The 27,360-nt window shown below is 34.6% G+C and overlaps 1 protein-coding gene across 5 annotated transcripts in view; it reads left to right on the top strand.

The window, feature by feature from the left end:
• The window catches only part of BRD1 (bromodomain containing 1), a 57,156-nt gene that overhangs the window by 9,654 nt on the left and 20,142 nt on the right, over positions 1-27,360 (top strand). For 3 of the 5 annotated variants that reach the window (XM_032688605.1, XM_032688606.1, XM_032688610.1), the window contains 6 exons: positions 8,631-8,787; positions 15,233-15,364; positions 17,577-17,705; positions 18,668-18,980; positions 19,734-19,994; positions 23,191-23,679. In XM_032688605.1, the coding sequence (XP_032544496.1) occupies positions 8,631-8,787; positions 15,233-15,364; positions 17,577-17,705; positions 18,668-18,980; positions 19,734-19,994; positions 23,191-23,679 (1,481 nt within the window). The remainder of the gene's footprint in view (positions 1-8,630; positions 8,788-15,232; positions 15,365-17,576; positions 17,706-18,667; positions 18,981-19,733; positions 19,995-23,190; positions 23,680-27,360) is intronic. The other 2 variants (XM_032688607.1, XM_032688608.1) reach the window with 2 other exon arrangements.

The raw sequence follows: 27,360 nt of genomic DNA, 5'->3' as shown, positions 1-27,360 counted from the left end.
ATTTCATAGGAGATGAATGCTTGCTTCCCATCTCTTTTTTTTTTTTTTAACTTTATTTATTTTTAATGCTGGTTCTATTCTGTCCTGTTACCTAGGTTTTTTTAGAAAGCCTATACCTGAGTGTCTACTTCCAAACGTGCAGTAGGTCATGTTAGAACCTTAAGGTGGCTTCAGGTTTCAGTGCTGTCAATGCTGACTTGTAACTCGCTTAGCACTTGTAGTATATACGTAGGATGTACATCAGATCTTCTGACTTTAAAATGTGCTGCTTCTTTACTAGGAAATTCCATTTAAATTTTCCTGAAATATAGAACTGTTCAAGGTTGTTGCTTACATCTTTTACATTAAAATACTGCTTGTATTCATCAGCTTTTTTGATTGTTTAAAGGCAGAAAAGAGCTTAGACTAAAAGTCACATTTCCCGCAGGACAGAACAGCTGTGCTGTGTGGGGAGGAGGATGGGGAAGGACTTTCTCAAGCTGTCCCTCTGTATGAGAGGGACAGACAGTACCTGCACTTCTTGGCAAATGGTGATGAGAAAAGTGTCCTCCCACTAGCTAGTTAGGCTGAACAAAGTGGCAAATTTGTTCTGGCAGTGTGGTATTCCTACAGGTGATGTGTAATGGTTGAATTTTGCCTAGTTGATAGATTTTTTTTTTTCCTAAAAGCATGCTAGAAGCATTTAATTTTGATTGCAGGTCCAGATTTGACTTTTAGGGTTGACCTGCCAGTCTAAATCTAGCTTCTTGTCTCTCCCAGTTGTCTTGGACCGACTCTTTGCTCTTTTCTTGTGGATTTTTTTTCTTTCTGTTGCTGCTCATCCGTGTTCTTTATAACTGTTACCTTATTCAGCGAGCAGAATGGATACACAAACCAAAAGGGTTACAGTGTTACCTGGGAAAACTATCTGTTTTTTCCTGGAGTGCTTGATTTTTTAGTACAAATAGCATTGTTTTTCTGTAGTCTCTTGATCTTATGTGTCAAAAGAGGCATTTAAAATGTGTTCACCTGTTTCCAAAGCCAGTGTCAATATCCATGTTCTTTAAAAATGCTGTGAAACTATGATATTGTGGCTCTATACCTGGGGGAAAATAGAATGTGCTATAAAATACTTAATCTTCAATATTTGCAAAATATACACAGATCCTGTGTGATCTGTGCAAGTATTGCTGTTAAGTGGAAGCTGATATTTTAAAGTATATAAACATTTACTTTCATCTTTAGTTTCTGTTTCTACATGAAATATTTGAAATTAATAAAGTATTTGAAATGCAATACTTGTACAGACAGCAAAAAACAAGCAAAAAAGCCCTGCTTTCATAAGAAGTAGGAACACTGTAGGTTATTGCATCAGGTGTGTTGCATCATAATATTAGAAGATAATTAAAAGGTTGTTATGAAAGTAGGTAAGTAGTAGCAGACAACTGAGAGCAAAAATTACTGATTCTCTTACAGAAATGTTTTCAGCTGTCTTTACAAATCAACATTTATGTTGTGCACATTAATCGATTATGTTGGCCTTTGCTTTTATTAGAAAGCATATTGCTCCTGGTAGTAAAACTGGATTTCTGTCACTGTGTGTTTCGAGGCAGAATCAGTATTTTCTTTTGGTTTATAATTTATCTAGTTGAGCTATCCTGAACTTTCTCACCAAGTAATTAAATGTAATCCTTGCTACAGAGGAATCTTGACTGTCTCTAAAATGAAGTATGGACCAAGAAAAAAAAAAAAAAAACAACCAGAAACTGATGAAATGCAATATTTACAAAGTCTTTGGGACACTGTTAGTCTGCATTCACAGATGATGCTTCATAATCATATTTGTGGCTTGTGGATTCTTTTGGGGATCTTTTAAATGTTTTTTGGGTACTGTGTTTTGGGTTTTTTTATACATTCAGAAAGTTTTTAAGTAGAGGAAAAGAATAAGAAATTCTGCTTAAAATTCAGCATAAAAAAGCCATTGAAAAATACTGCTAGAGCCAGCACTGCAAAGAAATTGGAAGCTGAATAAATCCAGATTAATGTCTGTTAACTGTTTATCCTTGACTTTACATGTATGTATACATTCACAAAACCATATGAAAATACTTATTTTAATTCCAGGGGTGCATGATGTGTGACTGTACCTAATACTTAGGTGTACCTAATACTTAGGTGAGAGAATCACCTGGATGAAGTGGGAGGGGATGCTCGCAGTTATAACCCACTTATCTTTCTTGTCAGATTGTTTGACTTTGAAACTTTTGTTTTACATGTAGAAACTACTGCTGATGTCATCTTGATCTCTTTGCTTAAATAAAAAAAAAAAAAAAATATTCCCTAAATCAAGAAAAGAGCTACTGTGGTGTTCAGTAATTTTGCCTCAGTGGCATTTTATTTATTTTGAAGCTAGTTTATCTTGACTCTGGTTGGCTTATTAAATAGGGATTAATTAATATGCTTGAAAAAATATAAGTTATTTAGTGAGTTGTAAAAGTAGATCTTGATTTGGAGTAAAAATAATAGTATATATCTGGTATTAAAAGTCACGTGGTTGATGTCCTGAGGGGTGATTCCTCTCCTCCACCTTGGAAAAAAAAATAAAAATCCAGTGCTGTCTCATATTTAAATATGACCTTTTTATAAAATAGATATAGGAATATGCTGTACATATAATTTTTTTTGTTCTTTTTATTTTGCATGTACAGGGCAAAGAAGCTTAAAACAGATTAATACATTAGTTCTGTAAGGCACATCGTTAGTATTCTAGAGGGTTTGGTCTGCAATGATTATATATGTGATAATGCATTTATGAAGATGAGATTTGAGTGATTTTATTTTTCAGAACTTCTGAGTTTCACCAGTTGTGTGAATTTATATTAGATTTTTTTTTTTTTGGTGGCAATTAAAGGGAATTGTGTCTTGTGCTATACAAAAACGTAATTTTCAGAATGTATCGTCTGAAGAACTGTCTCCTGGCAGTTTTTTTTCCAATGGTCAAGTTACAGAGTGCACAAAAATTAATAGATAAATACTGACTTTTCTTTTATTACAGATCAGAAGGTGATTTTTAGTTAATACATCTGATGTGAATTTAGCATTTTGATATTAGATTTCAGAATCATGTCTGGTTATGATTACTACAAAAAAAAGAAGTAAAGGAAAATATTTTGAATAATTTTAAGGAAAAGTCATTATAGATATATAGGAAGTGACAGAAGTAAATTACGCATGTGATTTTTCTGAGAAGAGGTTTTCCAGTGTGACAGGGTGTGGGGGTTTTTGCATCATTTTTGGTTTGGATATTTTTGTTGTTGTTTGTTTGTTTGTTATTGGTTTGAGTTTTTTCCCTTATCCAAAGATTTGGAACATCACAAATGTAATTATTAGAATAGAAACAAGGTAGCCTGTTATGACTAACAGAGATTTGACTGAAATAACACAGCATTTTCTTCCCTCTTCAGTGTTCTACTTTTCCTGTCCAAACAAAATTTTACAAGCTGTTTGCTCAAGAAAAAACATAAACGTTTCAGTCATGAGCAAGTGAAAGTGCTTCCTACATGCTCGCTCAAAGTCAAATACTATTTAAACACTAGTAAATGTGGAATAAAGAATAGCAGCCTGGAGGGACTTTCAGGCTTCAGAAGATGTATCAGTAGATAAAATGTTGGACTCTCACTTAGCCTAGCACAGAAAGGCAAAATCAATAGCTAGAGTTTTAAAATATACAGACAAAAAGGACTAAAATCTGGAAAGTAGTTATAATAAGGAAAGTGTATATTTTTTACTTGGGGATTCCGCAGATTTGTGTTGCCCAGAAGTTTAAATGAAATCTTTTTCAGTCTGTTCAGGAGTTGATATGTACCCTGTTGGGTACATAGCTGACTTCTGCTCTGTACAAAAGGAGTGTTATCCTTTTTCAAAAGGAAATAAAGACATGCAAATGGATTCTGATTTTTACATAGTTATTCATTTATATGTGTTGTCTTTAAACTTGATCAGAACAGTTTGGTTTTTTTTATTTTTAAGTCGATGTAGTTTTATTTTTTATTGAGAGATGGGATAACAAAACTGTATGTCTTCACTGTTTAAAAGAAAAAAATAATATATTAAAAGGTGAGTTTGGCAGCTGCTGCCAAAGGTTTTCCATGGGAAGAGTAGGGAGAGTTTCATCTGTCCAAGCAGGCTTTCTGATCTTCAGAAGCTGGAGCTAGGAGGAATAGTTGGTAAGGCTCCAGAATTAATTCCAGTTTCCCAAATAAATGCTTCCATAGCTTGTTATTCTGTTTTTCTGCTATGTGTCATGGGAATTACTATAATTGTTCGTAGATAATTTTTGTGTCTTTCCTACTTCCCCTGAGTCTTGGTATTTGTGGAACTTTGCTGAGCAAGGCTTGAAAATTCAAGTGTTCTGGAATTTAGTTGTTTGTTTTTTTTTTTTACAATTTGTTCTACCGGGTTTTGGAAATGTGTCTGCAATCTTTGTTTGGGAAAATAGGGTTATTTTATTTGCTCAGTTAAGTAGAACATAATTGGATTGCTTATAGGTATTACCATAGGTCAAGAGAAGTGGATATTTTAGTGATACTGAATGAAATTTAAGAGTATTATACAGTTTTGGTGTCTTGCATGTACGTTTAATACTACCGTGCTGGATAAAGGAAGATGAAAAATAACAAACGGATGGAACTGGAGGCTCAAGACAAGTACTGTAATTACAATACAAGGTTTAGTTCATGTTTAAAAATTGGTTTTAATGGGTATTTGATCTTAGTGTGGGTGTCTGATTTATACAGATTTTCCTATTAAGTTCCTTGTGCTTGAATTACTATAGTAATGCTGTCAAAATCACGTAGTTGCTCAAGGAAATGTTCCCTCCAATTTATGTTTCAAAAACCAAAAAATGGAGAGATGTTATAGAAATCTTCATGTATTGTAATACTAAAACAGTAGCTGTGGGGTTAAAAACCATGCATGGTCTGTGGAGTGGTTAGGGATGATTAATAGAAAGGTGGCTGATTATCTTTCATTGGCTTTCTTAAGTTAAACTGCCACATTTTTGGTTACCAAAAACACTGGTTTCACTTTTCCCTGTAACCATTTGCCATAGTTGCCCCAGGGACATATAACTGAAACTGGGAGAGAAAGGTAGTCATGAGTTGAAGAATAAAGCTGTGAGATTGGTGATGTGACAAAAGCACATCTCTTACACTGACAAAAATTATTCTATGCATTTGTATAAAAGGTGAGGAAACAAGAACTGAGTAACACATTCAGCTCTCTTAGTGCATTGACCAGTGCATTAAGTATATCACCCCTTTACAGGATAGATTATCCCTCGAATGTGTCCATGTGAGCAGGAGACTGTAGGCATTATTTGAAAGGTTCGGTTGAAAAAATACCTTTCCCTGTTTAAAGACAAGCAGGGAATTGTACAATATCCCCAGATCATGTTTGTAGTGCACACCAGTGTTTTACAGTCGGATACAGGCAGGGCTGGGGAAGGGAACTAATACTGACTTTCTCAGTTGGCTGTGGCATGAATAAAACAGTTCTGAAAAATGTGTTGACACCTGTGTAGTTTTGGTATGTAGCTCTAAAAAAAGGAAAAGAAGAGTGGGTATGACTGTTACTGCCAAAACATCAAAAGGCTGCAGTGGTCATCAGCTTGAAACCTAATGCTTCTTTTATGAGAACCAGTTATATAGCAGCAGTTACTGAATTTCATGGGAACACAGGCACTTTTTTAAGAATTTTATAATTCCTCTATCAATGTACTTCATTTTAAATCATTGGTAAGTTGAGGGAAAATTACATTTTTCTACCAGTACTTCTGGTATACTTGACTTGCCATTAGAAATTAAAACAATACAGAAAGCTGTTCTCTGCTGATGTGCTTGTACTGGGAAAAGGTTCAAGGGCAGATGGATACCTTAGGAAAAAAATGACTTTGCTGAGGTGTTTTGTGTAGTTTTCAGAGGTGCCTTAAGTTCTATAAACCTTGCCTCTGCATGGGGGATTTGTCAGCATAGTGTAGCAATTAATCCTGTCCTGCGCAAGTCAGATCCTGGACTGCAAAATGATAAAGTCTTCAAACAGCTCTCCCTTACCTGCTCTTCAGTAATTTGTTGCGGGGAAAAAAAAAAAAAAAGGAAGTGAAATGTGCAGCAAACTCTGTTAGGGATGGGAACTTCAAAATCAGTACCCGGGGTGTGCTACTTCTAGGGTTCTACAGCTGTATTGCGTGTCATAATTTAAAGCCTTTGGGACAGTAAAAGTCTACTTGGAAGTATCAAATTAAGCAAAAATATGATTGAAAAAACTGTGATACAGTTACTGGTTGTTAGGGTCTAACAGCAGATGTAACTTCCTCATTACATCAGTAAGTTCATAGTGTAGAGGCTCTGTAGATACCTGCCATGTGAAGAGTCTCAAACCTCTGTATTTTGAGAAGTATGTTTCCACTATCTAAATGGAATAAGAGCAGCCATTATTTGGTTTTATTTGGAGGGAAGGCAGAGAGGAGTAGTTTCTAACACCTTGTTAAGTAGTTTCTGCACTCCGAATTACCTTCTGTTTATTTGTAATTTTCAAATTGGAGAGTATCTGCTGTGAACATCTTTCTTATGCTTATTTTAGCACTTTACTATTATAATTATCTATGAATAGATCAGTTCATTATGCGAATGGGTAAATGTACTTAAAGCTGTAGTGAAAGATGTTTGCTTAGTCTTGCCACATCAGATGGGCATGAAGCCAAGGCACTTTTCTTCGTGTTATGATTCTCTGATCTTTCCAAATCGGTTTGTATTTGGCTGTGCTTTTTTTGACTTGGTTCAGTAGGTTTTACTGTTTCCAAGAGATGTGAAAGTAATTACTTGATTTTGATTGCATTCCATAATTAATTGTAATTAGGTTGTTTCAAGTTTAATATGGTCACATCTGTTCTGCAGTGAGTAAATCTTTTTGGAGCCTGTATCTGCCCTCCAGTGAAAGACTTACAAGACAGTCTGGAGTCCATCTGCAGGCTTTCTAAGCTTTAAACTAAAATTTTTTAAGAGTGCCTAACTGGCATAGTTATTAATTGAAAAAACAATGTCACTGAGGAACCGAAAGACACAATGACATTGCATTTTGAGGAAAATTTCTGTTGGTTCTGCTTTTACCCATTGATGACTGAAAGCTCTGTAGCCACAGTTAGTGTAGCACTGAGTAGACCTATTGCACCTTATCTTCTACACAGCTCACAAAAACCCACCAGGGATGGATGACTTCTAGTGAACTCAGGTAGACTCACTTGTCTGTCTGAAAAATATTTAGGTTTCCCAGACATTCTTAAAAATCATTTTACCCAAGGTTTACTTAGAACCTGACATTTTGTTTAAGTATTTGACTACTTTACTTTCATCCTTACTGTTTTATTCCTAATATTAAAAGGGAAAAAGCAGCAAAATACTAGTATGTGATACCTGATAATCCCTCTACTACTGATTGTAGAGTTTTGCTGTGGGTAGTAATATACTGAGTGAAGAATTAACAGATTTTATTGTTATTATCTTTTCTGTAACTGTTTTACATCAGCTCTCTCTCCAACTCACCCTTGCCCCCAAATGAATGAACAGTCTCTCTAACAATAAAGGTGATTGGTGCCTTGGGGCATCTCGTGTTAATTTTGCAAGGGCTGCCACCGGTAACAAATACCTGAATTATCATACATAACCCCTAACGTTTTTTAACTTTGTTTTGGTTGTGATTTCAAGATACTGCAGGCACAGAGGGGTGAAGATCTGTTCCAGATAAACTTTTTTTTTTAATGTATATTTTGAAAGGCCAGTGTCATGTGTGAGACTTGGATGTTTTAACATGTCATTACTTGAAAAATAAGAGTCAATATTGTTGTGTGTGATGTTAATATAGCACTCTCCTAGAGTATTTGTAAATGAGTATATGCAAACAGTATTTGCATTTGTTAAAAAGAAGCTTGGAGAAAATATTGATTGATCTTGATAGTTTGCTTAACTATCATCCTCACTTGTGTCTTTTCTGTGTGCTGTTTTCATCATATGTATGGGATAAAATAATAACTGTTCTTGTGTTTTACATTTTCTGTTCTGTTTATTTGTCAAAAAATTGATATTAATAGATGAGTAATACAAGCCTTTTGCTGCATGTTTTTATGTAAACAGTTTGAAGACATATGTCTTTAAAATAAACTACTAATTCTTTGTGTAGATGGCAACAAATGATCTGAAGACTTTCATAGTGATTTAGAGCTTTATTTTTTATTTTATTTTCAATAGGAAAACTATTCTGAAATGTATATGAAGTTTTATTCTCAGCCCTAATCTGGGATTGATCTTCAAATAATGATCATGAAAAAATTGATTCCCATTCGCTTTATAAAGTACCTTAATATATTTGGTAGAAAATATGGTGTCAAGCAGATGTATTTCATTGTAGTTTACTGCTCAGAAATAATTGTACTGGAAGGGACAATTATTTGTTGAAAGAAATTGAAAGAAATTAGTAACATTGTGATTACTTCTGGTTTTACAGTTTTTACAGATGTTTAACTTCTATACTTGATGTATAGACAAATATGTTTTATGCTTTGTTGTGAAAAATACAATATCAGTTTTTCCGTGTTTTAGATTAAATAAGATTATGAATCAGGTGGCCATTCAGCGAAAGAAGCATTTTGTTGAACGAGTGCACAGTTACTGGTTGCTTAAAAGACTGTCTAGGAATGGTGTTCCACTGTTGAGAAGGCTGCAGTCCAGTTTACAGTCACAAAGAAACACACAACAGGTACGTGACATACTTTTTACTTATAAGTAAAAAATTAACTAGGAAGTAAAAACTTTCTCTTACTCAGGACTGAGCAAATTATTTACCTTATTCTGAAGTGATATTACCTATATTGGCAGTTGGGAATTATCTAATACTTTTTAATTTGTAACATATTAAAAAAAATTGTGTGGATTTTTCTTTTGTTTTACTTAAATGTTTCACAAAAATGCTGTCATCAAAACTGTCATAATAGCACTATGTTTTGACTAGTGTTATGGTTTTCTGTAACTCATTACTCAATGTGGTATGAGTTAGATAAGAAAAAAAGTTATTTTAAATTCATCAAAAGGTGCAATGCATATGTCATGTTTGACACTTGAAAAAAACCAGGTAAAGGGTTAGACAGCTAGTTTACAGTTTTCAAATTCAGATCCTTATTCCCCACCGTATTCAGTAATAAGAGAACAAAGGGGAAGTTGTTGATGAAGTTCAAAGACATATTTCAACTTTTAGTTTCACCTTTGACACAACTGTGGGATTGTAGACAAGCATAAATGTATGCTGATACATTGTTCCAGTAAGACTCATCCTAGCTGCAATATGTCTGGATTGGTTATAAAGTTGTACACACTTACCAGTCAAGTGCTGAAAAACATGAAAGCAGTGACTCCAGATATTCTATTGTTTTGATTTCAAGTCTCTGGGTAGCTTAAAAAATAATTAAGACTCCTGAATTGTGTCTATAGGTCCGTGTGTGTAGACCTTGAAATGCTGATGCATCATGTTATGGAGCATCTCGGTTACCTTTTTGTAACTGAATGGAATATGTAGTTGGCTGTGTTCTTTCCATTCTCTGAGTGTTGTTCTTGTAGAATAGCCTCTAAAACTTAGGAATTAATTTTATAATAATTTGCTTGTATTAAATTGAGATTCTCCTCCGTTTAAAGCTGAACTCTTATTTTTGTTAGAATTGTATTTCTATTTGCTGATTAAGTCATTATTGATGTCATAAAAATACCATGGTCAACACTGCTTCCTGATTATTTGATTAGTCACATTTGTGTGTATCTATTTTTTTAGCTTTTCATGTGAAAAAGTAATTAATAATTCCTAGAACAAATGAGGTTGAAAAGGACCTCTGGAAGTCATCTGGTACAACCTCCTTCTAAGCAGGGCCACTTAGAACAGATTGCCCAGCACCACGTGCTGCTGGCTTTTGAATGTCTCTTAAGGGTGGAAACTCCACAATGTCCCTGGACAGCCTGTGCCAGTGCTTGGTCACCTTCACAGTTTAAAAAAAAAAAAAATAAAAAAAGATAAGTGTTCCTGATGTCCATTCCCAGTTTGTGCCCATTGCCTCTTGTACTGTCACTGGGCACCACTGAAGGGAGCCTGGCTCCGTCTTCCCTACAGGTATTTTTGTGCATTGGTGAGATTTCTACCCCCCTGAACCTTTTCTCCTCCAGGCTAAACAGTCCCGGCTCTCTCAGCCTTTCCTCATAGCTGGGATTCTCAAATTCCATTTAGGTGTATTCCTTTTAGGTGGAATTAACTTTGAATATAAGTTGACCACTTGTTTATCTTTTTTCATTGCTTCTGTATTGCTCCATTTTGATACTATTTTTTGGGTTGTAATTTCTGTAAAATAATTTTATATTCTACTTTTAATCTTTGATTAGTCTTTTACTTCTGCATGAGAAATTACTGTTCTGAAGAGTAGAACCTGGCAGTTACCTAAAAATAGTTGAAATTCATTTATTCAGAAAATAAACTACTTTTTAAATGAACTCGAGTCCCTAAAAATAGTAAAGTCAAGCACAGAAATGTAGGGCTGTTGTGGCAGTATAGAACTAGACCATTGTTATTGTCTGAAAAAATTAGACATGCTAGTTGGTCTTTGGGAAGTATGTTTTATACTGAGATGACATGCAACTGTCTGCAACATTTCTAAATATTTAAATAGTCGCTACCACAATAAAACGATTATTGTTGTTGATGTTTGATTAAAATAAAATAGGCCTTACATAGGACCTGTTTAAAATTCCATTGCCTGTTTACACTTCGGGACAAACACTATTTCTTTATTTTCTTTTCTAAATTTAGAATGATTCTTAAGTAAGGAAATAATGAAAATATTTTCTAAATAAATTAGAAGCTATTTATATTGGTTTGTTAAAAATTGGGGCACTTCTGAGGCTATTCTTTTGAAAAGAAAGAAGAAAGTTTCAAGCTGAGCTGAATGTTAAATGATTCTGTTGATGAAAAATGTGTAGGTAGTGCTTTTCAGTGAGTAGCAAGTGTCCTGTGTATGACATTGTGTCTTCTCCATAGCACCTTCAATATGTATTTATTAAAGCAGTCATAACTGCAAAGCATTTAGTGCATTAGTCATCTTTGTTACCCTGAAGTATAAACCAAATTATAATCAAGACCTTAATAAACAGCTGTGGCATGGCTGTTGTGAGAGCACCTCAGAATTTTTGAGATAGAGATGATTGTTTTGTTTATTTCAATCCAGATGGGAAAATTATTTTTATTTTATGTGAGAGGTCAGAATATCAAGAAACCTAAATAGGTTTTCAGTCAATTAAAGAAACATAAACACTGATGTAATATAGATACAGAGCAGATTTTTTTTATTGTTATTTAAACTGAAAAGAAATTTTATGAGGAACCAAAACCCTGAAAATGGTTTCAAGAGGCCTGGTGGAATGGGGGTTTGATCCCTTCTCTTTGTTTACTAGAACGAATTTGACAAAGGGAGAGGCTTTTGTGATTTATATTTACTTCCAAATAAACGTGTTTCAGAGCTCAGTGCTCTGATATGCTTTTGAAGGTGATGTTTATATCAACTAAGAGTTCTAAACCAGGAGAGAAGGTCTTGGCGAATATACACTGCCTCACCATGTGCAGGAACTGCACATTTTCTGAGAGAATGTTTTATACTGTCACTTCTCTCTCCACCTAGAAATTCAGGAAAGATATTGGAATACTCCTAATAAATTTATGTCCCCATTGTTTTAGCTTTTTTTCTGTACTTAAAAAATGCTCAAATAAAAATAAGGCATGAAATTTAAGTGTAGAAGCCTATTGCTGCTGTACTGAGGTTGGTTGAAAGGTGAAATTAGGAGAAATAAAGTAGAAGGTGCTGGTGAGTTAAGACCATACCTTCACTGAAGATTTCAGTAAAAATACAGGTTGCAACCAATTAAATGTTTTTGACTGATTGGCATACAAGTGCCAGCAGAGGGTCTTAATAAAACTAATTGTATTGCTCAAGGTCCAGTTTCATCACTGGAATTCTGTTTTTGTTTGGCTTACATTAAGTTACAGTCTCTGTAAGGAGTGAGGCTATTCTGGTGTATTGACATCCACAATAAGGAGGGATGTGTTGCTATAGTATTCCTTGATAGCATGCAGAGAGACTCGTAGCATATTACTGGTGAGACCATTTCTCACTTGATGCGTGTTCTGTGTAGACTTAAAAGTGTTTCCCTTTTCCCTCAGTATTCATAAATGTTTAAGTGTTAGCTTTGCTAGATAATACTATGTTCAGCAAGAACTAAGTCCATCAGAAAATCATAACATCAAAGAATGGATTGGGAGGGACCTTAAAGATCCTAACTCCAACTCCCCTGCCATGGGCAAGGAAACCTTTCTCTAGACCAGGTTGCTCAATGCCCCATCCAAGCTGGCCTTGAAAACTGCCAGGGGTGGGATATCCACAGGTTCTCTGGGCAACCTGTTCCAGTGCCTCACTACCCCCACATTAAAGAATTTCTTCTTAATATCTAACTTAAATTTCTCTTCTTTCGGTTTGAACTCAGTATTCCTTGTCCTATCAGTACAGTTCCTGATTAAGAATCCTTCTCTGAATGAGAGTTTCTTTATAAATTTTTCTTGTGTCATTAGCCAGATGAAACTTCCTTGCTTTCAGGACAGTTATGGGAAGAAAGACTTGGAAGATGATGAACTCTTTACCAGAAAGTTATTGGAAATTTTCTGTGTCAGAAAGCTAAAAGTTTTGAGAGAAACTCTTTCTATCTTAAGTTTTTACTGACTGGGTGTTGGAAACCAGTGCTCTTTTCAACTTACCTGGATCTTTTAATTTAATTAAGGTGTATGTTGTATGTCGGATAATAAATAGCTTAGGGCAAAGGAGGGTGATCTTAGCTATTATAAACAGTCTGCCAGGATAACTTTGCATAGAAATGTCAAAAAATTGGAGGCTTGCTTTTAATCCCCAAACCAGAATGACATTCAGGAGAGGAATGAATGTGTGAAAGGCAAACAGAGTGCTCTTGATACTTTGTGTCACATCTGCAAATTTAGGCGGATTTTATGGAATTAAATTGATCAAACAACTGATTCGAGTACAAGAATTTTTTTTTTTTGAGTGCAGCTGTACTTTGAGGTTTAGCCAAATACTTTTGTCAAATGAACTACCCTAAGACCTGCTGTAACATTTTTTTCTTGCTGTATTTAAATTTCTTGACCCATCCTAAAATTAGTACGGTTTTGTTGACTGAGCTTTCAGCAGGCTCAGTTGCCCAGTTCCATAAATTGTGCAGTTATGTAGGGAAAAAGAGCGACTGAACGTTTGCAAGCAAAGGGAAGACAAGCCGTCCACTTCTGGCCATCACCACAACTTAATTTTGGTCCTGTAAAACGGTAGAACTGAAAAAATAGTATATCTATGTCAGTTAGGAGTTCGGTTGCTTTTCCACACGTGGGATCTGTACATGGACACGAAGGGATGCAGGAGAACAGCAACTAGTGGCAGGGTAGAACTTGCTTTTTCAATGAGTCTCTGAGAACTTTAATGTGAAAATGTGCATATTAATTTTTTTTTCTGTCAGAGTTTACTTTGAACTATTCTGACCCCAACCAGTTCAATTATTATGTCTACATCAAGATTTAAGTCCTTAAAAGAATTGATAACTTTCAGTTGTAATAGTCATTGGGAAAGGGAACTAGAAGTTTCTTAACTCGTATTTTTAGGTTGGGGTTTTTTTGTGTGTTGTGAGGTTTTTTTGTTGTTTTTTGAGTTTAGTTTTTTTCTTACTGAAAAGAGGAACAAACTGTTGTTTTCAGATTGCTGTATTCTAATGCAGAGATAGTTTATAGTTAAGGATTTTCACTTCAGTGAAGTCAGAGATTTGAATAAAACTAATTTTGTAGCTTTCATGTGTACTTGTCTTTACTTTTACAAAGTATATAAAGCAATAAAATATGATGCAGATGATAGAATCATAGTGTTGGTAAATATATTAGATAATGGTTTTAAGCTGCCATTTTTTGCAATTCTATTTTTTGAGCCTTCCGTCTGAAAAATTGCACAAGGTTTCTTTAGAGGACCTGTGGTACTTCTAAATTGTCTTTCCTTAAAGAGGTTATTGCTTTTAGTGTAATAATTTGTAATATTGTTTATTGTTCATCTGCTTAGTCACTTTTCTTTATTCCTCTGTCTTCTACTTTTTTATAACTTATGGAATTTACTGTTTTCATTTTAGCTTTTAAATCCCCCCCCCAAGGATTGCTTATCAAGTGTGTTGTATTATGCAAGTTACAAGGTTTTGGATGTCTTTCGGAGACTCTTTTATTAAATACTCATTTTAAAAATATAGTAATAATAATTTTCCAAAGCAGATGTTTCTTTTGTGTACTTGGTACTAATATCAGGACTTCGGTTTCTTTATGTCCTCATATCTGGAGAATTATTAATACCATTTGAATTCTCTGTGAGTTTTCCAATATCCTCCCTTTTCCTTATGAAAAATAGTAAAGGCTAACAAGAAATGCTCTGAGGTTTATATGTACAAATCAAATTAAATACTGCAAGTGTTTAAACGTTACTTACTCTTAAAAATGTGTAAATTAAATTGTCATCCATTCTCTAAAAGATTCTATTACTGCATTATTTATCTGCAGTACCATTTGAAGTTACCGTATTATCTCATAAACAGCTTTTCTTCTCCTCTGTTCCGAAGCCATAATGATTTTGTTCTGTTACAAGCGTGTCCTAATTCTGCTGGATGTGGGGGAGGTGGACTGTGTTGACCACAAGAATAATTTGTTTCTACCAGCCTGGAGTTTCTGAAGAAACTTATGTAGTTTTCCTGGTTTGAATTTTGATGCGAAAATGCCATATTGTATTTTGCAGCTTGTTATCTTTTTGGGTTGCTGTTTGCTGTATTGCTCCTTCTCATGTAAATAGCTGTCACCATAGGAATGCTTTCCAGTTTATAGATTTTGTTTTCAGATAGACCCCTGAGAAACTTTAGAAGATACCCCGACCAGAGGTTTTCTTTTGTTGCAGTATGAAGCTTATGATCAAGTGCCATAACTATAAGACAGTAGTTTCTCCCTTTATGTGCATACATCCTGTAGTTGCATAAAACTGTCTTATAAAAAGAGGTGCGCATTTTTCATTTCATGTAAACTTTTTTGATTCCTTTTTTAGAGAGAAGATGATGAAGAAATGCAAGCCTTAAAAGAAAAATTGAAGTACTGGCAGAGGCTGCGCCACGATCTTGAAAGAGCACGTTTGTTGATAGAACTTATACGTAAGCGTGAAAAATTAAAAAGAGAACAGGTAAATACAGCATCTTTTAATTTGGTGAAACTTTTCTGAAGGAAATAATTTAAATATTTTCACATGTAGTTTTCAGTAGAAGGACTGCTGTCTTTTAATCCTCATGTAAGATCAAGGAACGTATGTGCATGTGTGCACTCAAACTGTTTAAAATATATAAAATTTTCATAGAGTCATAGAATGGCTTGGGTTGGAAGAGACCTTAAAGGTCATCTAGTCCAACCTCTCTTTAATGAACAGGGACATCTTCAATTAGATCAGGTTGCTCAAAGCCCCATGCAACCTAACCTTTGATTTTCTGAGCAATAAGGCATCTACCACCTTTCTGGCCCACCTGTTCCAGTGCTTCACCGTCATTGTAAAAAAACCTAAAATTACTCTTTATATTTAGTCTGAATCTACCCTCTTTTAGTTTAAAATTGTTACCCCTTGTCCTGTCACTACAGGCCCTACTAATCAGTTTGTCCCCATCTTTCTTATAAACACTCTTGAAGTACTGAGAGACTGGAGTAAGGTCTCCCCAGAGCCTTCTCTTCTCCAGGCTGAAAAATCCCACTTCTCTCAGCCTTTCTTCAAAGGAGAGCTCCAGTCCTCTGTTCATATCTGTGGCTCTCCTCTGGACTCTCTCCAACAGTTCATGCTATTCTTATGCTGGGGGCCCCAGAGCTGGATTCAATACTCCAGGAGGGCAGAGTAGAGGGGCAGAATCACCTCCCTCAACCTGCTGGCCACAATTCTTTTGATTCAGCCCAGGATACAATTGGCTTTCTGGGCTGCAAGTGCACACTACCAGCTCATGTTGAGGTTTTCATTCACCAGTACCCTCAAGTCCTTCTCAATAGGGCTGCACTCGATGTGTTCACCCCTCAGCTGGTATTGGTACCTGTAGTTGCCCCAACAGATGTCAGGGTGATTGAAGTCCCCATCAGAACAAGAACCTTTGAGCACCATGCCTCCTGTAGCTGGAACCAAGAAGGCTTTGTCAATAGGTTCCTCTAGATCTGAAATAAAGGACAACCACAGGGTTTCCTCTGTCACCTCAGTGTCTGCGTTTTCAACCTGCTTGTTGCTTTTCTTCAGAGACAGCTCTTCACAATCTGTTCATCTGTTGATGTAGAGGACAACCCCTCTGCCCTGTCTTCCTGTCTTGTCCCTTCCTAACAGCCTGTAGCCGTCAACAGTCACACTCCAGTCATGGGATGTGTCCCACCAAGTTTCAGTAATGGCAATGAGGTTGTAGCTCTTTAGCAGCACAGTGGCCTTCAGCTCCTCCTGTTTGTTGCTCATGCTGTGTGCATTGGTGTAGAGAAAGTATTTAACAAACCATTCTGTTAGACTTGGAAAGACAATTGGTTTCTGAAGAAGTGTAGAAAATTTGATCTCTTCAGGCTTTCCCAGTACACGTGCTTCTATGGAGTTGCACTTTTATTCTTCTGTCACCAAAAAAAGAAGCTGCATCTTAAGACCTCCAATATTCTAGAGTTAACATTACCAGAAGAGATTAGAGGAAATGATAATGCCGAAAGATAAGATTTTATATGAAAACTGTGAAAGCAAAATATTTGCACTTGGGGGTTTTTGATGGTCCTTATTTATAAAAACACCATTCAGTGCTGGTAACTCTTTAAATGGCCTCAAAATTAAGCTGCAGAGAAGTTGAAATATTGTAAAAACACTGAAAATTCTGAAGACTGTTCAAGTATTTGAAGATGTTGATTCTGGTTTTTTAAATTATTTTCTTGGAATTTACACAGAGTATTGTCTTTCCAATTACTCTTTGTTTTACTCTTATTTAGCATATAAATGCTCATCAGATTCTTTATTTAAACTTTGAACTTAGCAGTACAACTAAAATTTAATACATTACCATTAAATTCTTTCTATTTTCACATTGTTGGAGAACTGCGAAGCTATTCTTATGTAACATCTTTTCAAGGAAAAGAAATGCATTTAGAAGGGAACAAAATTCTTATATATAAAATACAAATTTGAGTTCTGGGAAGCTGAAGGAATGAGAGGTTTTCAGCTGATGATTTTGTAAGGGAAAAAGTAAAATCAAACGCCAACTGATGATACTGAAAGTAGTATTGAACTAATTTACTTAAATGTATATTTTATTTCATATCTGAAGTATTTATACTGTTGCTGCAAAACAACTTGATTACAGTATGTTAATGAAAAATGCTCAACTGGATAATTGTTACTTCTTTAGGTCAAGATTGAGCAGGTTGCTATGGAACTTAGGCTTACTCCATTCACTGTACTTCTGCGATCAGTTCTGGATCAGCTGCAGGAAAAGGATTCTGCTCGTATATTTGCTCAGCCAGTGAACCTTAAAGAGGTGTGTTTGCAGCTGTGTTTCCTGATGTTTACATATGGGTTGGTGGCACTTAAGTACAAGAAACAAGTCGTTGCACGCAGAGTTGGAAGCAGTGTTACCTTTTAATCTTTATTCTGATAATTTACTGTGTGAGTTATGGTTTACTGCTATGAAAGCCTTTTATTGTTTATATACCAAAATAGTATCTGGGAAATACTTGTATGGAATGATTGGTACATGCTGCTATTTTGCAATAAGATGATTTTGATGAAGCAAACTCTTAAGGGTATCAAAACCTGAAATGTTGATACTATGTTCTTATTTGCAGGTGAAACTAGACAGAGTATGTATATATGTACATGTAGATGTGTGTACAAAACATGTAGACTTGCCATATAAATTAACTGGATATGTGTGCAGATGCTGTATAGAATCATAGAATCATTAAGATTGGAAAAGACCTCCAAGATCATCAAGTCCAACCTTTGACCTAATACTACCATGCACACTAAACCGTGTTGCGAAGTGCCGCATCCAGTTGTTTTGAACACTTCCAGGGACGGTGACTCCACCACTTCCCTGAGGAACCCGTTCCAATGCTTAACCACCCTTTCAGTGAAGAAATTTTTCCTGATATCCAACCACAACTGCCCCTGGCACAACTAGAGGCCATTTCCCCTTGACCTGTCACTAGTTGCCTGGGAGAAGAGGTACATAAACCCACAGAATTCTAAAAACATACAGTTTCAACATCTCTTAGTAAAACTCAAACTTGTTGCCCAAGGTACAGAATCTTGTAATATGTAAACATCTGTTGGCATGCAAATATTTGCAATATCATGATGTGCTATTCTGAGCTACATTTTGAATTTTTTACATTGAAGTGTTGCAAAATATGTTTAAAACGTGTATCAGTTAACTAATATTACTTTGGCTGTAATAAGAAAATTTTACCCATTTGTGTTTTAAATATTTGTTCAAAGGTTCCAGACTATTTGGATCATATTAAACATCCTATGGATTTCTCTACCATGAGAAAACGGTTAGATGCTCAAGGCTATAAAAACCTCAGTGAGTTTGAAGACGACTTCAATCTTATCATAGATAACTGTATGAAATACAATGCAAAAGATACAATATTTTATAGAGCTGCAGTGCGGTTAAGAGATCAAGGAGGTGTAGTTCTCAGGCAAGCTAGGCGAGATGCTGAAGGAATCGGTTACAATAATGAAACTGGAATGCACTTACCTGAACGGCCTAAACTTGAGACACCCCAGCCTTTCTCTTGGGAAGATGGTAAGATGTTTTTCGATTATTTTTAAAAGTTGCATTTTTTCATTACACGTGGTGTGTACATTCCATACACATGTTTAGGTTTGTTGCTGTTTGCTGACTAGATTCCCCACTTCCCTGTTAAAAACAGTACTTGAAAGATTCTAGTGTCTACTAGATCTGTCATTAGAAATCAGTGTTACCTAGATTCTGATTTTGGCAGTGTTAGAACCTAATTTAACAACTTTCATGGAAAAGATTTTTAAGCTGAATGCTCTCTTTCACATGATTGTATATGCTTTTAAGCCATGAAAAGTGCTCATAAACTTCAGCACGTTCCTAAATAACCTACTCAATTAAAAAACAAAGCACGTTTGTAATAGTAGGATTTAAAATTTATTCTTTTGACATACACGTCAGTTTTCTGAGGTTTTGGCAGTGAAGGAGAATATTTAACACATTTCTTTTATAACCGTAATTTTGTCCTTCTCATTTACAAGAAGGAACTCCCCTTTTAGGGTGAGAAGGATTAATTATGTCTTTCTTCTGACCTTTTAATTCTTTGCAGTGTTACTTAGCTTTTTTGAGCAAAATGGTGATTAAGAATAGCAAATATATAGTAGAAATTAATTTCAACATTTCTAACTGTAATCTAAGTAGCTTTTTGACAATATCTTTTTATTTTGGCATGTGAATTTTACTTTTTTTCTCCTCCTGTTGGTATTATTATTCTGGGAAATACTAATACATTTGCAATTGTGCGTGTTTTGACTTCAGTGGATAGGTTACTGAATCCTGCAAACAGAGCACATATGTCCTTGGAAGAACAGCTGAGAGAGTTGCTAGAAAAACTTGATCTGACCTGTGCAATGAAATCCAGTGGGTCAAGGAGCAAAAGAGCAAAGCTGTTAAAGAAAGAAATCAGCATTATTCGCAACAAACTCAGTCAGCAACACAACCAAGCTCCTCAAATAGAATCAGGTATTGGAAGTTTTGAAGAAGAAAGTGCAGCATTAGAACAGGATGGAGAAGAAGAAGGTAAGATTGTAAACCACATTTAAACGGGTGCTGTTCTGAGCCTCTTCAGTCAGATGCTTTAATAATGTGAATTAAAGGGTTTAATAAATAAATATTAATTTTAAATTTAAAATACTTATTTTAAATTAAAAGTATGCATTTTAAATATGCAAATGACCACCTAATCCCAACAAATATTTTAAGAATAGAATGATCTTCTCAAGAAAAAACTTACCTCCATTATTTTTCACTACAGCAAGGCTTTTAAAAATATAGATGTTAAGAAATGAAAGTGCAAACAGTGTCATACAAAACACAGTTGGAAATGCCCGAATGGAAAATATCTTTGTACTTTTGGAAATACACTTAAATGTCAAAATATGTATTGGGGATCATGTGAGCCTAGGTCAATAGTAATGAAAACTCTTAACTGTTGTATTGTCTCTTGTAGCCTTTTTTATTCTCTACTCCAGACTCTGGGGAGGAGGGTGGGTAGGTTTGGGGTTTATTTATTTATTTATTTAAATAAAGCTAACTATTGATAGGACTTAATACTTTTCATGCTGTAGAATCGAGTCAGTCATATCTGCCCAACTCTTCCCCTTTTGGTTCTCTTCCTCCTCAAAACATTTGTCTCAGAACTGTATCTACTCTTGGCTGATTGCCATTGATTTCAATGATAGCAATGTACTAGAAAGACCTAACTTCATATTTCAATTGAACATCATAATTCGCATTTTTAGCTTTCAAATGAATTTCTGAGGTCTTTATTCCTCATTTTTAAATGATGCAAGAAAATCTATCTCTCAAAAAAAAAGTTCTGTTGAGTTTGTTTCATGGTCATCTCTGAAAAATGAAACTTCTTTAGGAGAGTTAGAGATGTGTTTCATTTTGAATAAGTGCATTGAATAGGAGGAGGAAAGAGCTCAAGGGAAAGTGGACGCATGGTAATAAATAAAACAGTCTCTGTCTGTTGCAGCTTGATGCTATCAAAATTTTTAAAAGGTGAAGTCAATAAAATGACTGTCCTTAACTGCCATTCAAACAGCAGTGTAGTGTTTAATTCTTAGCGTAGCTAAGAGACCACTTTCCAAACATATAACTTGCTTGAGATTTGAACAATGATAGAAAAAGCTTCCATGAATCGGCACATTATCTTGTTCTGAGATTCTCAGAATGTTTAATGATCTCTTTTATTTTTTTTAAAATTTGGTGTTTTTTTTAATCCAGTGATGATGGTACTAAATACAGTTCTTTAGGAATGTAGTTTTGGCAGCAAATGAATACACTTAACTTTTTTTGCTTGTAACTTAACATTTTTATGTTACAGCCTTTCACTTCAGCTGTTTACCAAAAAATAGTCCAAAGTGAACAGTAGCAGTTTTCTTGTATTTACAGTATGCTTTTTAAACAAAACAAAATGAAAAGCATGATCTAGGATTGATTGGCATTGTTTTTATAGTTCTCATCTAGTGAAGAATAATATTAATTAGTTCAAATTTCAGTTCTCAAATAGAAGGTACTTAGAGGAGTAAAGAAAACAAATTGCCAAAAAAAGATGAGGAATGTAGAAGAATACTGTACCCAGGATCTGTACAGGAGCTGACTTTGGAAGTGCTGTGAATTACCCCCTTGCAATTTTGTTTTCAATCTCCGATCATGTGAAAAATGATGGTACCAGAATAATCCCATGAAATTTAGGTTTTATTGGCTAAAGACTTCTCAAGGGGTTTTATGTTCTTAAATCTTTTTGTGAATATTTTCTAGTTAATTTTAAGAAAATCAGAATTTGTTCACAAAGAACAGTCACCTTGGACATTCTAAACTACAGGCTTTTTTACTTGGTGGTACTTTAAATGTGCTTGTCTGACTGTACCTTTTATTCTACTGTCTTCCTGATACTAGTTACCAGTTCTAATACTTGTGTGCCATCAAATTACATGAGCATAGTCACACTACATTTTAGAAATATGTATTTTTAGTATGAACTATGCTATTGTTGATTAAACCTTAACAGGGTTGAGGTTTTCCTGCACTTAGAATTCATTGATTTCCAAGTAAACATAGCTGGGCCAAAACCAAAGCAATATAGACATATCCCCTGCAAATAGAGGAGTTAAATACTTGGGGGTATTATTCCTTTTTTCAGGGGATAGAAAAATTAATTAAGTTTTAAGTATTTTATGTGATAGATAAATAGTATGTTGGTCTCATACAGTTACTCTAGAATAAGTATTTCCTTTCTTATATTTCAAAAGATTCTTTGGAAGCTAGAAAGGTTTTAACATCTTTTTGAGTTGATAATTATGGGTTAGGACATCATTCTGTTTGTATTCAGGCATGCTGCAATAGTAGAATGTTTATTTTCTTTCCCAATACTTGGGATGAAAAACTGAAACTACTTCTATTCACTCACAGTTACGTCTCCATTGTCTTTTCCCAGTGGAACTGACTGGGACACAATCACGTTAAAATAAAAGGTGGCTGGGGGGTGTTGGAGAAAAAATGGTAGAGGGTGGCTTTTCTGATTTCTCCTATCAAATCTATATTGTCAAGTGTGTATTTGTAAACTAGTGGCTAATCAAGCCGTAAGATTTTGGGGGTCTTTTTTTTCTCCCCTCCTCTATTATTCCTTTTTGGGTTTGGTACATAAAACTTCTAACCACACCTGCAAAAACAACTTTACAAATCTTGCCTTTCAGTAGATTTTATAACACATTTTAGCTCACTGGAGTACATCAGGTTAAAAATACTTTTTTTTTCACTGTTTGTATGGTAAAATTTTTCTTAGGCAGGTAAGGTGAATATTGATAAGGTGAAATAGATAAAATTATCAAAAATTTTACTTGAATGGCAGTATAATTGCATTTAACAGATAATCATCCACCACCCCAACTTTCTAATAAAAAAATAGATTTTGTAGTTTTTAGTTAATGAAACTAACACAACTGCATGAGAAGTAAAAAGTATTTATCCAGGTATAAATTGTTAACACCAACTATAAACACCTACTTTTCTCCCCCTGTTACGTTCCCAGTATAAAAGTAGGAACTACTAACTAGGACAGATTGTTGCTAGACAAGTTTTGGTTTTAAAATGTTATGCTTTGTTTCCAGACAACAATTTATTTGGTGGGCTGCACATTTATAGTGAGTTTTATAATAGACTTTATAACTACAAGTTTTCAAAAATCACACTCTATTTATAATTTTTTCAGGAGATAAATCTCCCCCTAAACTTGAACCATCAGATGCATTACCTCTTCCTTCAAACTTGGAGACTAATTCAGAACCACCAACCCTCAAACCAGTAGAACTCAATCCAGAGCAGAGTAAGCTTTACAAAAGAGTAAAATTTGATAATGAATTATATAGCACTTCCATTCAGAAAGAAATAAATGGACACACTCCAGAACACTTACTTGACAGTAATCTCAATGAGTCGACTGTTTCTGCTGTAGCTGAGTCATCAACTGATGTAAACAGACGTACATCCATTCTCTTCTGCAAATCGAAAAGTATAAGCCCCCAAAAGTCTGCAAAGAACACTGAAACCCAGCCAACTTCTCCACAGCTAGGGACCAAAACCTTTTTGTCTGTAGTCCTTCCAAGGTTGGAGACACTTCTGCACCCAAGGAAAAGATCAAGGAGTGCATGTGGAGATTCTGAGGTTGATGATGAGTCCCCTGTAAAGCGCTTGGATACAGGTAAATGTTTACAAAACTTATTTGAATGGATGCATCTGGAAAGTTGACATACCTGTTATTTTCTTTACATACATGTGATTGTAAATCTTCATATTTTAGCACTTAGAATAGGTTTTCCTCGTACTTGAGTTCAGAAAATTACAGAGTCATTTTTGTGTTGGCCCTATACAATTAGACTTTACTGAACCAAGTTTTGGTTCTGTGGTTTCGTGATGCAGTTTTCAAGATTACACATATAGGTGAGTGAATTTTTTATTTATTTCCTTTTGTTGAAACCAGTAGGAAAGATGAATCAGCTGGTTTTCTGCAAATTCCCTGTTAAATTACATGGAATTCACACGTAGTGCCAAAACTAGAGCTCTTACAAGCAGGGCCATGAAAAATACATGTTCTGTGTGTGACTTCATTTCACTGTATTGTTACTCTAAGCATATTTTCACATTACGAATCTGATGACTGTGTGTGAGGTGCTTTGTATATCCATGTGTTTTAGGGAAGTGTTAAAATCCCAAGGTATAATGACACTTCTTGTGGCCTTTTCTTTAGTCTGTACACTTAAAATTAAGTTGAAGAATCGAAGTGTAAGATTATGCTCTTAATGGGACTTTTCTAAAGAACATTTTAAAGAGAACATTATCTTGATATGTTAGTACAGAACAGCACAAGACATTAGTCACACCTTTTCTTAGCAAAATGTAGTTCTAGTTAATCGAGAAGTTTGTATAAAAGCTTTGAGGAAGAAAAGCAGCATAAGGAAATTACTGAAGTACATTTCCTTAATGTCATCCATGGACATTGCTACGACTTTTATATAATCTTTGAAATAAATACTCTGTTTCATTGTCCTTTTGGTAACCCATATGCAGTTATGAAAACAGAATGTGGGTTTTTTGTATCTTTGATTGAAAGAGATAGGAATTTAATTTGAACATTCATTGTGAAGATGTACTCCAAAAGCTGTTGAGTTTGTGTGTGTGTGTATGTGTGTTTAAAAAGGGAGTTTTGGTTGGTTTTTAGGTAATTTCTTTTCTTTTTTTTTTTTTTTTTTTGAACTGTGGGATTTTTTAGGGTGTGGGGTGGTGCTTCTTGGTTGCTTTTTTGAATGATCGAGTGAGCATGAGAAAATGTTAAGTAAGATTTGGTGGGGGGAAGTGTCTTTCATTTATATTTTTGGGTTTTTTGTTTGTTTTACCTCTTTGGAAAGCCCCACCTTCCATTCCTTTTCATAACAGCTTGGAAAGAGTATGCAGATTTGATCTGGTACTTTAGTTCTGAAGTAGGAACAAAGTAAAGGTAGTGTGATGGTATTAATAAAGACTGACTTGTTTTGTAATATAAAAAGCTTTGGTTTCCAAATATTCTAATTTGCCAGTCTGTAATCAGGATAATTTCATTATGTACCTGTATACAGATTGCATTTTATCACACACACAGTGAATCATTTTGTGCTAGATCACACATTAATACTAATTTCTTGAAATTTTCATGTTAAACACTGTGAATTGTTTCTTTGAAGAAAAAAAGTTTGTTTTTTTTTATTTTTTAAGAAAAACAGCAACAAAATCAAAACTGGATTTCTGAATATATTTTGTTCCTTTTCTCTCTCTGGATTTAGATGTATGTGGGTCAAATATGGTTTTGATTATCTTCAAAACAAACAACCCAGTACAGGAATAAAATCCAAAGATTAAAAGGTTTTTTTATTCTTATTTTAAAACAAAAATATGTAGTCTCTTCCTGAAGCTAGTGAAGATACATACAGGATTAAATTTGTGTAGAACTAATACTCAGGGTATTTATAGTTAAGATTTGTACTTGTTCAAGAAGAGACTAAGTATGTGAATTGAAATAGTTTAGCCAAAATATTCACCTGAAAATATTCTAGTTATTCTTTAATAGTATCCTGGTTTTTAAGCATACAGTTCATACAGATGTGTCAGCTTATCTGATCTTATTCCTGTGATTCGTTTTCCTGTTTGCAGCCAAACATTTTGCTTTCACGTTGGAAACTTTAATCCTTGTGTTATTTTCAAATTTGTGTCTCCACAATAATTTAAGCAATTTGCAGTTGGCAACTGCCTTGAGTTACAATTCAGCAGGAACCCAGCACAAACCTCAAGTGCTTTCCAAGAGTTAAAACCAGTTGTGTTGTTTTGTGTATGCAACTGGTGTTGATTCATGCGGATCTCTGTGTTATGATAAAAATACATTAGATGATGTATCCTGTAATATATTTTTTCTATTTGGCTGTTTTTTACAAAATTTAATGTAATGCTGCAGGTAAAAATGTTTTTATTCAGTAAAATCCAGCAGTCCTGAGCCTTTCCCTCCAAAGCCATCCAGTCGTAGAAAAAAGCATGCTTCAGCATTGTTGTGTGTGTTCTTGTGAGTTAACTTCGTGAGCAATTCCTGTAGTTGAAAATGAATTATTATTGCATAGTTTTCTTTGAACGGTATGAATGTTAAATATCTTCAATTCTACTGGATATAGAAAAAATCTTAAAAATAGACTTTGCTTAATATGCAAAGCATTGAAATTTTTAAGTGGTGGAGAGCTGCGCTGTCACATTTTTTTTCCCTTCTTACCTGTTAATAACCAATGTGGGTTTTTTTGGTGTTACTTAAGGATGCCTTGTAGTTTCTGTCCCTCACTGTATTCAGTCTCCTCCATATTTCCCCCTTACATGTATTCTTATATGAAGAGGTTCAAAGGAAGACTCTAAAGCTTATTTAGTTTAATAAAATCTCACTTTGTTGTTTCATTATTCTCGTAGACTGCTTTTATTATGCTCTCTTGAATTACATTTGGAGTTGGTATTTTTGCCAGTTAGTTTCAAGAAAGACATATACAGGATCCACTGACACTACTTTGTGGTATCCCATATGTTTTTGGCTTTTATACACAAAATAATTATTGAAATGTTTGCTTTTTTTCAGAAATAGAGGACTATTGAATAGTATGACTTTACCTTCAAAGAGGACTGAAAGCAGTTCACTTTAATACTCTGACCTCCTTTTATATATGAATTTCTAAAATATATGAAGCAATAGTGTAATGTAATCTTAAATTTAAATTTCCTAGTGCTCTACTAGGGCATTATCACAGAGCACATTTGTCTTGGTAGTTATTATGTGGAAGCTGACAACTACATAGTGGAGAGATGTGCTTAAAAATTTCCCATGCATACTTGATGTATCTTGGGTATGCTTCATATGGTATATAGCAATTTCAACAGGAAGATAGGTTATTTTTACTTAGGAAATTTTGGTCACATCAGAGATTGATGTATGATTCTTGAAGATTGGGCATGTCAAATCTTAACTGGGAAAATTTCAGTGACCTTTTAAAAATATTCATTGTATTCTTACCTTGCTCTTTTGTTACAAAGATTAATCCTTTTTGTCAGGAAAATAGTTGATGCAATTATTTCATCTGAGGAAAAATGATGCTGATTAATGGATAGAAGGTAGATTTTACTGACCATTAAAACATGTGCCTCTATCAGTTGTGTATAGGTAAGATAGCAAGTGGAACATGTTTTTGTTTTAAAAAACCTTTTAAACATTGCAAAATCTAGATTAGGTTCATGTGAAATGTGCATGTATTTTATTGTTATCAGTCACCTTTAAGCTTTTATAGCAGCTTTAGGTTAGTAATGCACAGTTACTGTGTTGGTATTG

Source organism: Chiroxiphia lanceolata, chromosome 5 (assembly GCF_009829145.1).
Source record: "Chiroxiphia lanceolata isolate bChiLan1 chromosome 5, bChiLan1.pri, whole genome shotgun sequence".
Classification (NCBI taxonomy): domain Eukaryota; kingdom Metazoa; phylum Chordata; class Aves; order Passeriformes; family Pipridae; genus Chiroxiphia; species Chiroxiphia lanceolata.
The sequence above is the reverse complement of the archived record's forward strand: the minus strand, read 5'-3'. Positions and strand labels throughout refer to the sequence as shown.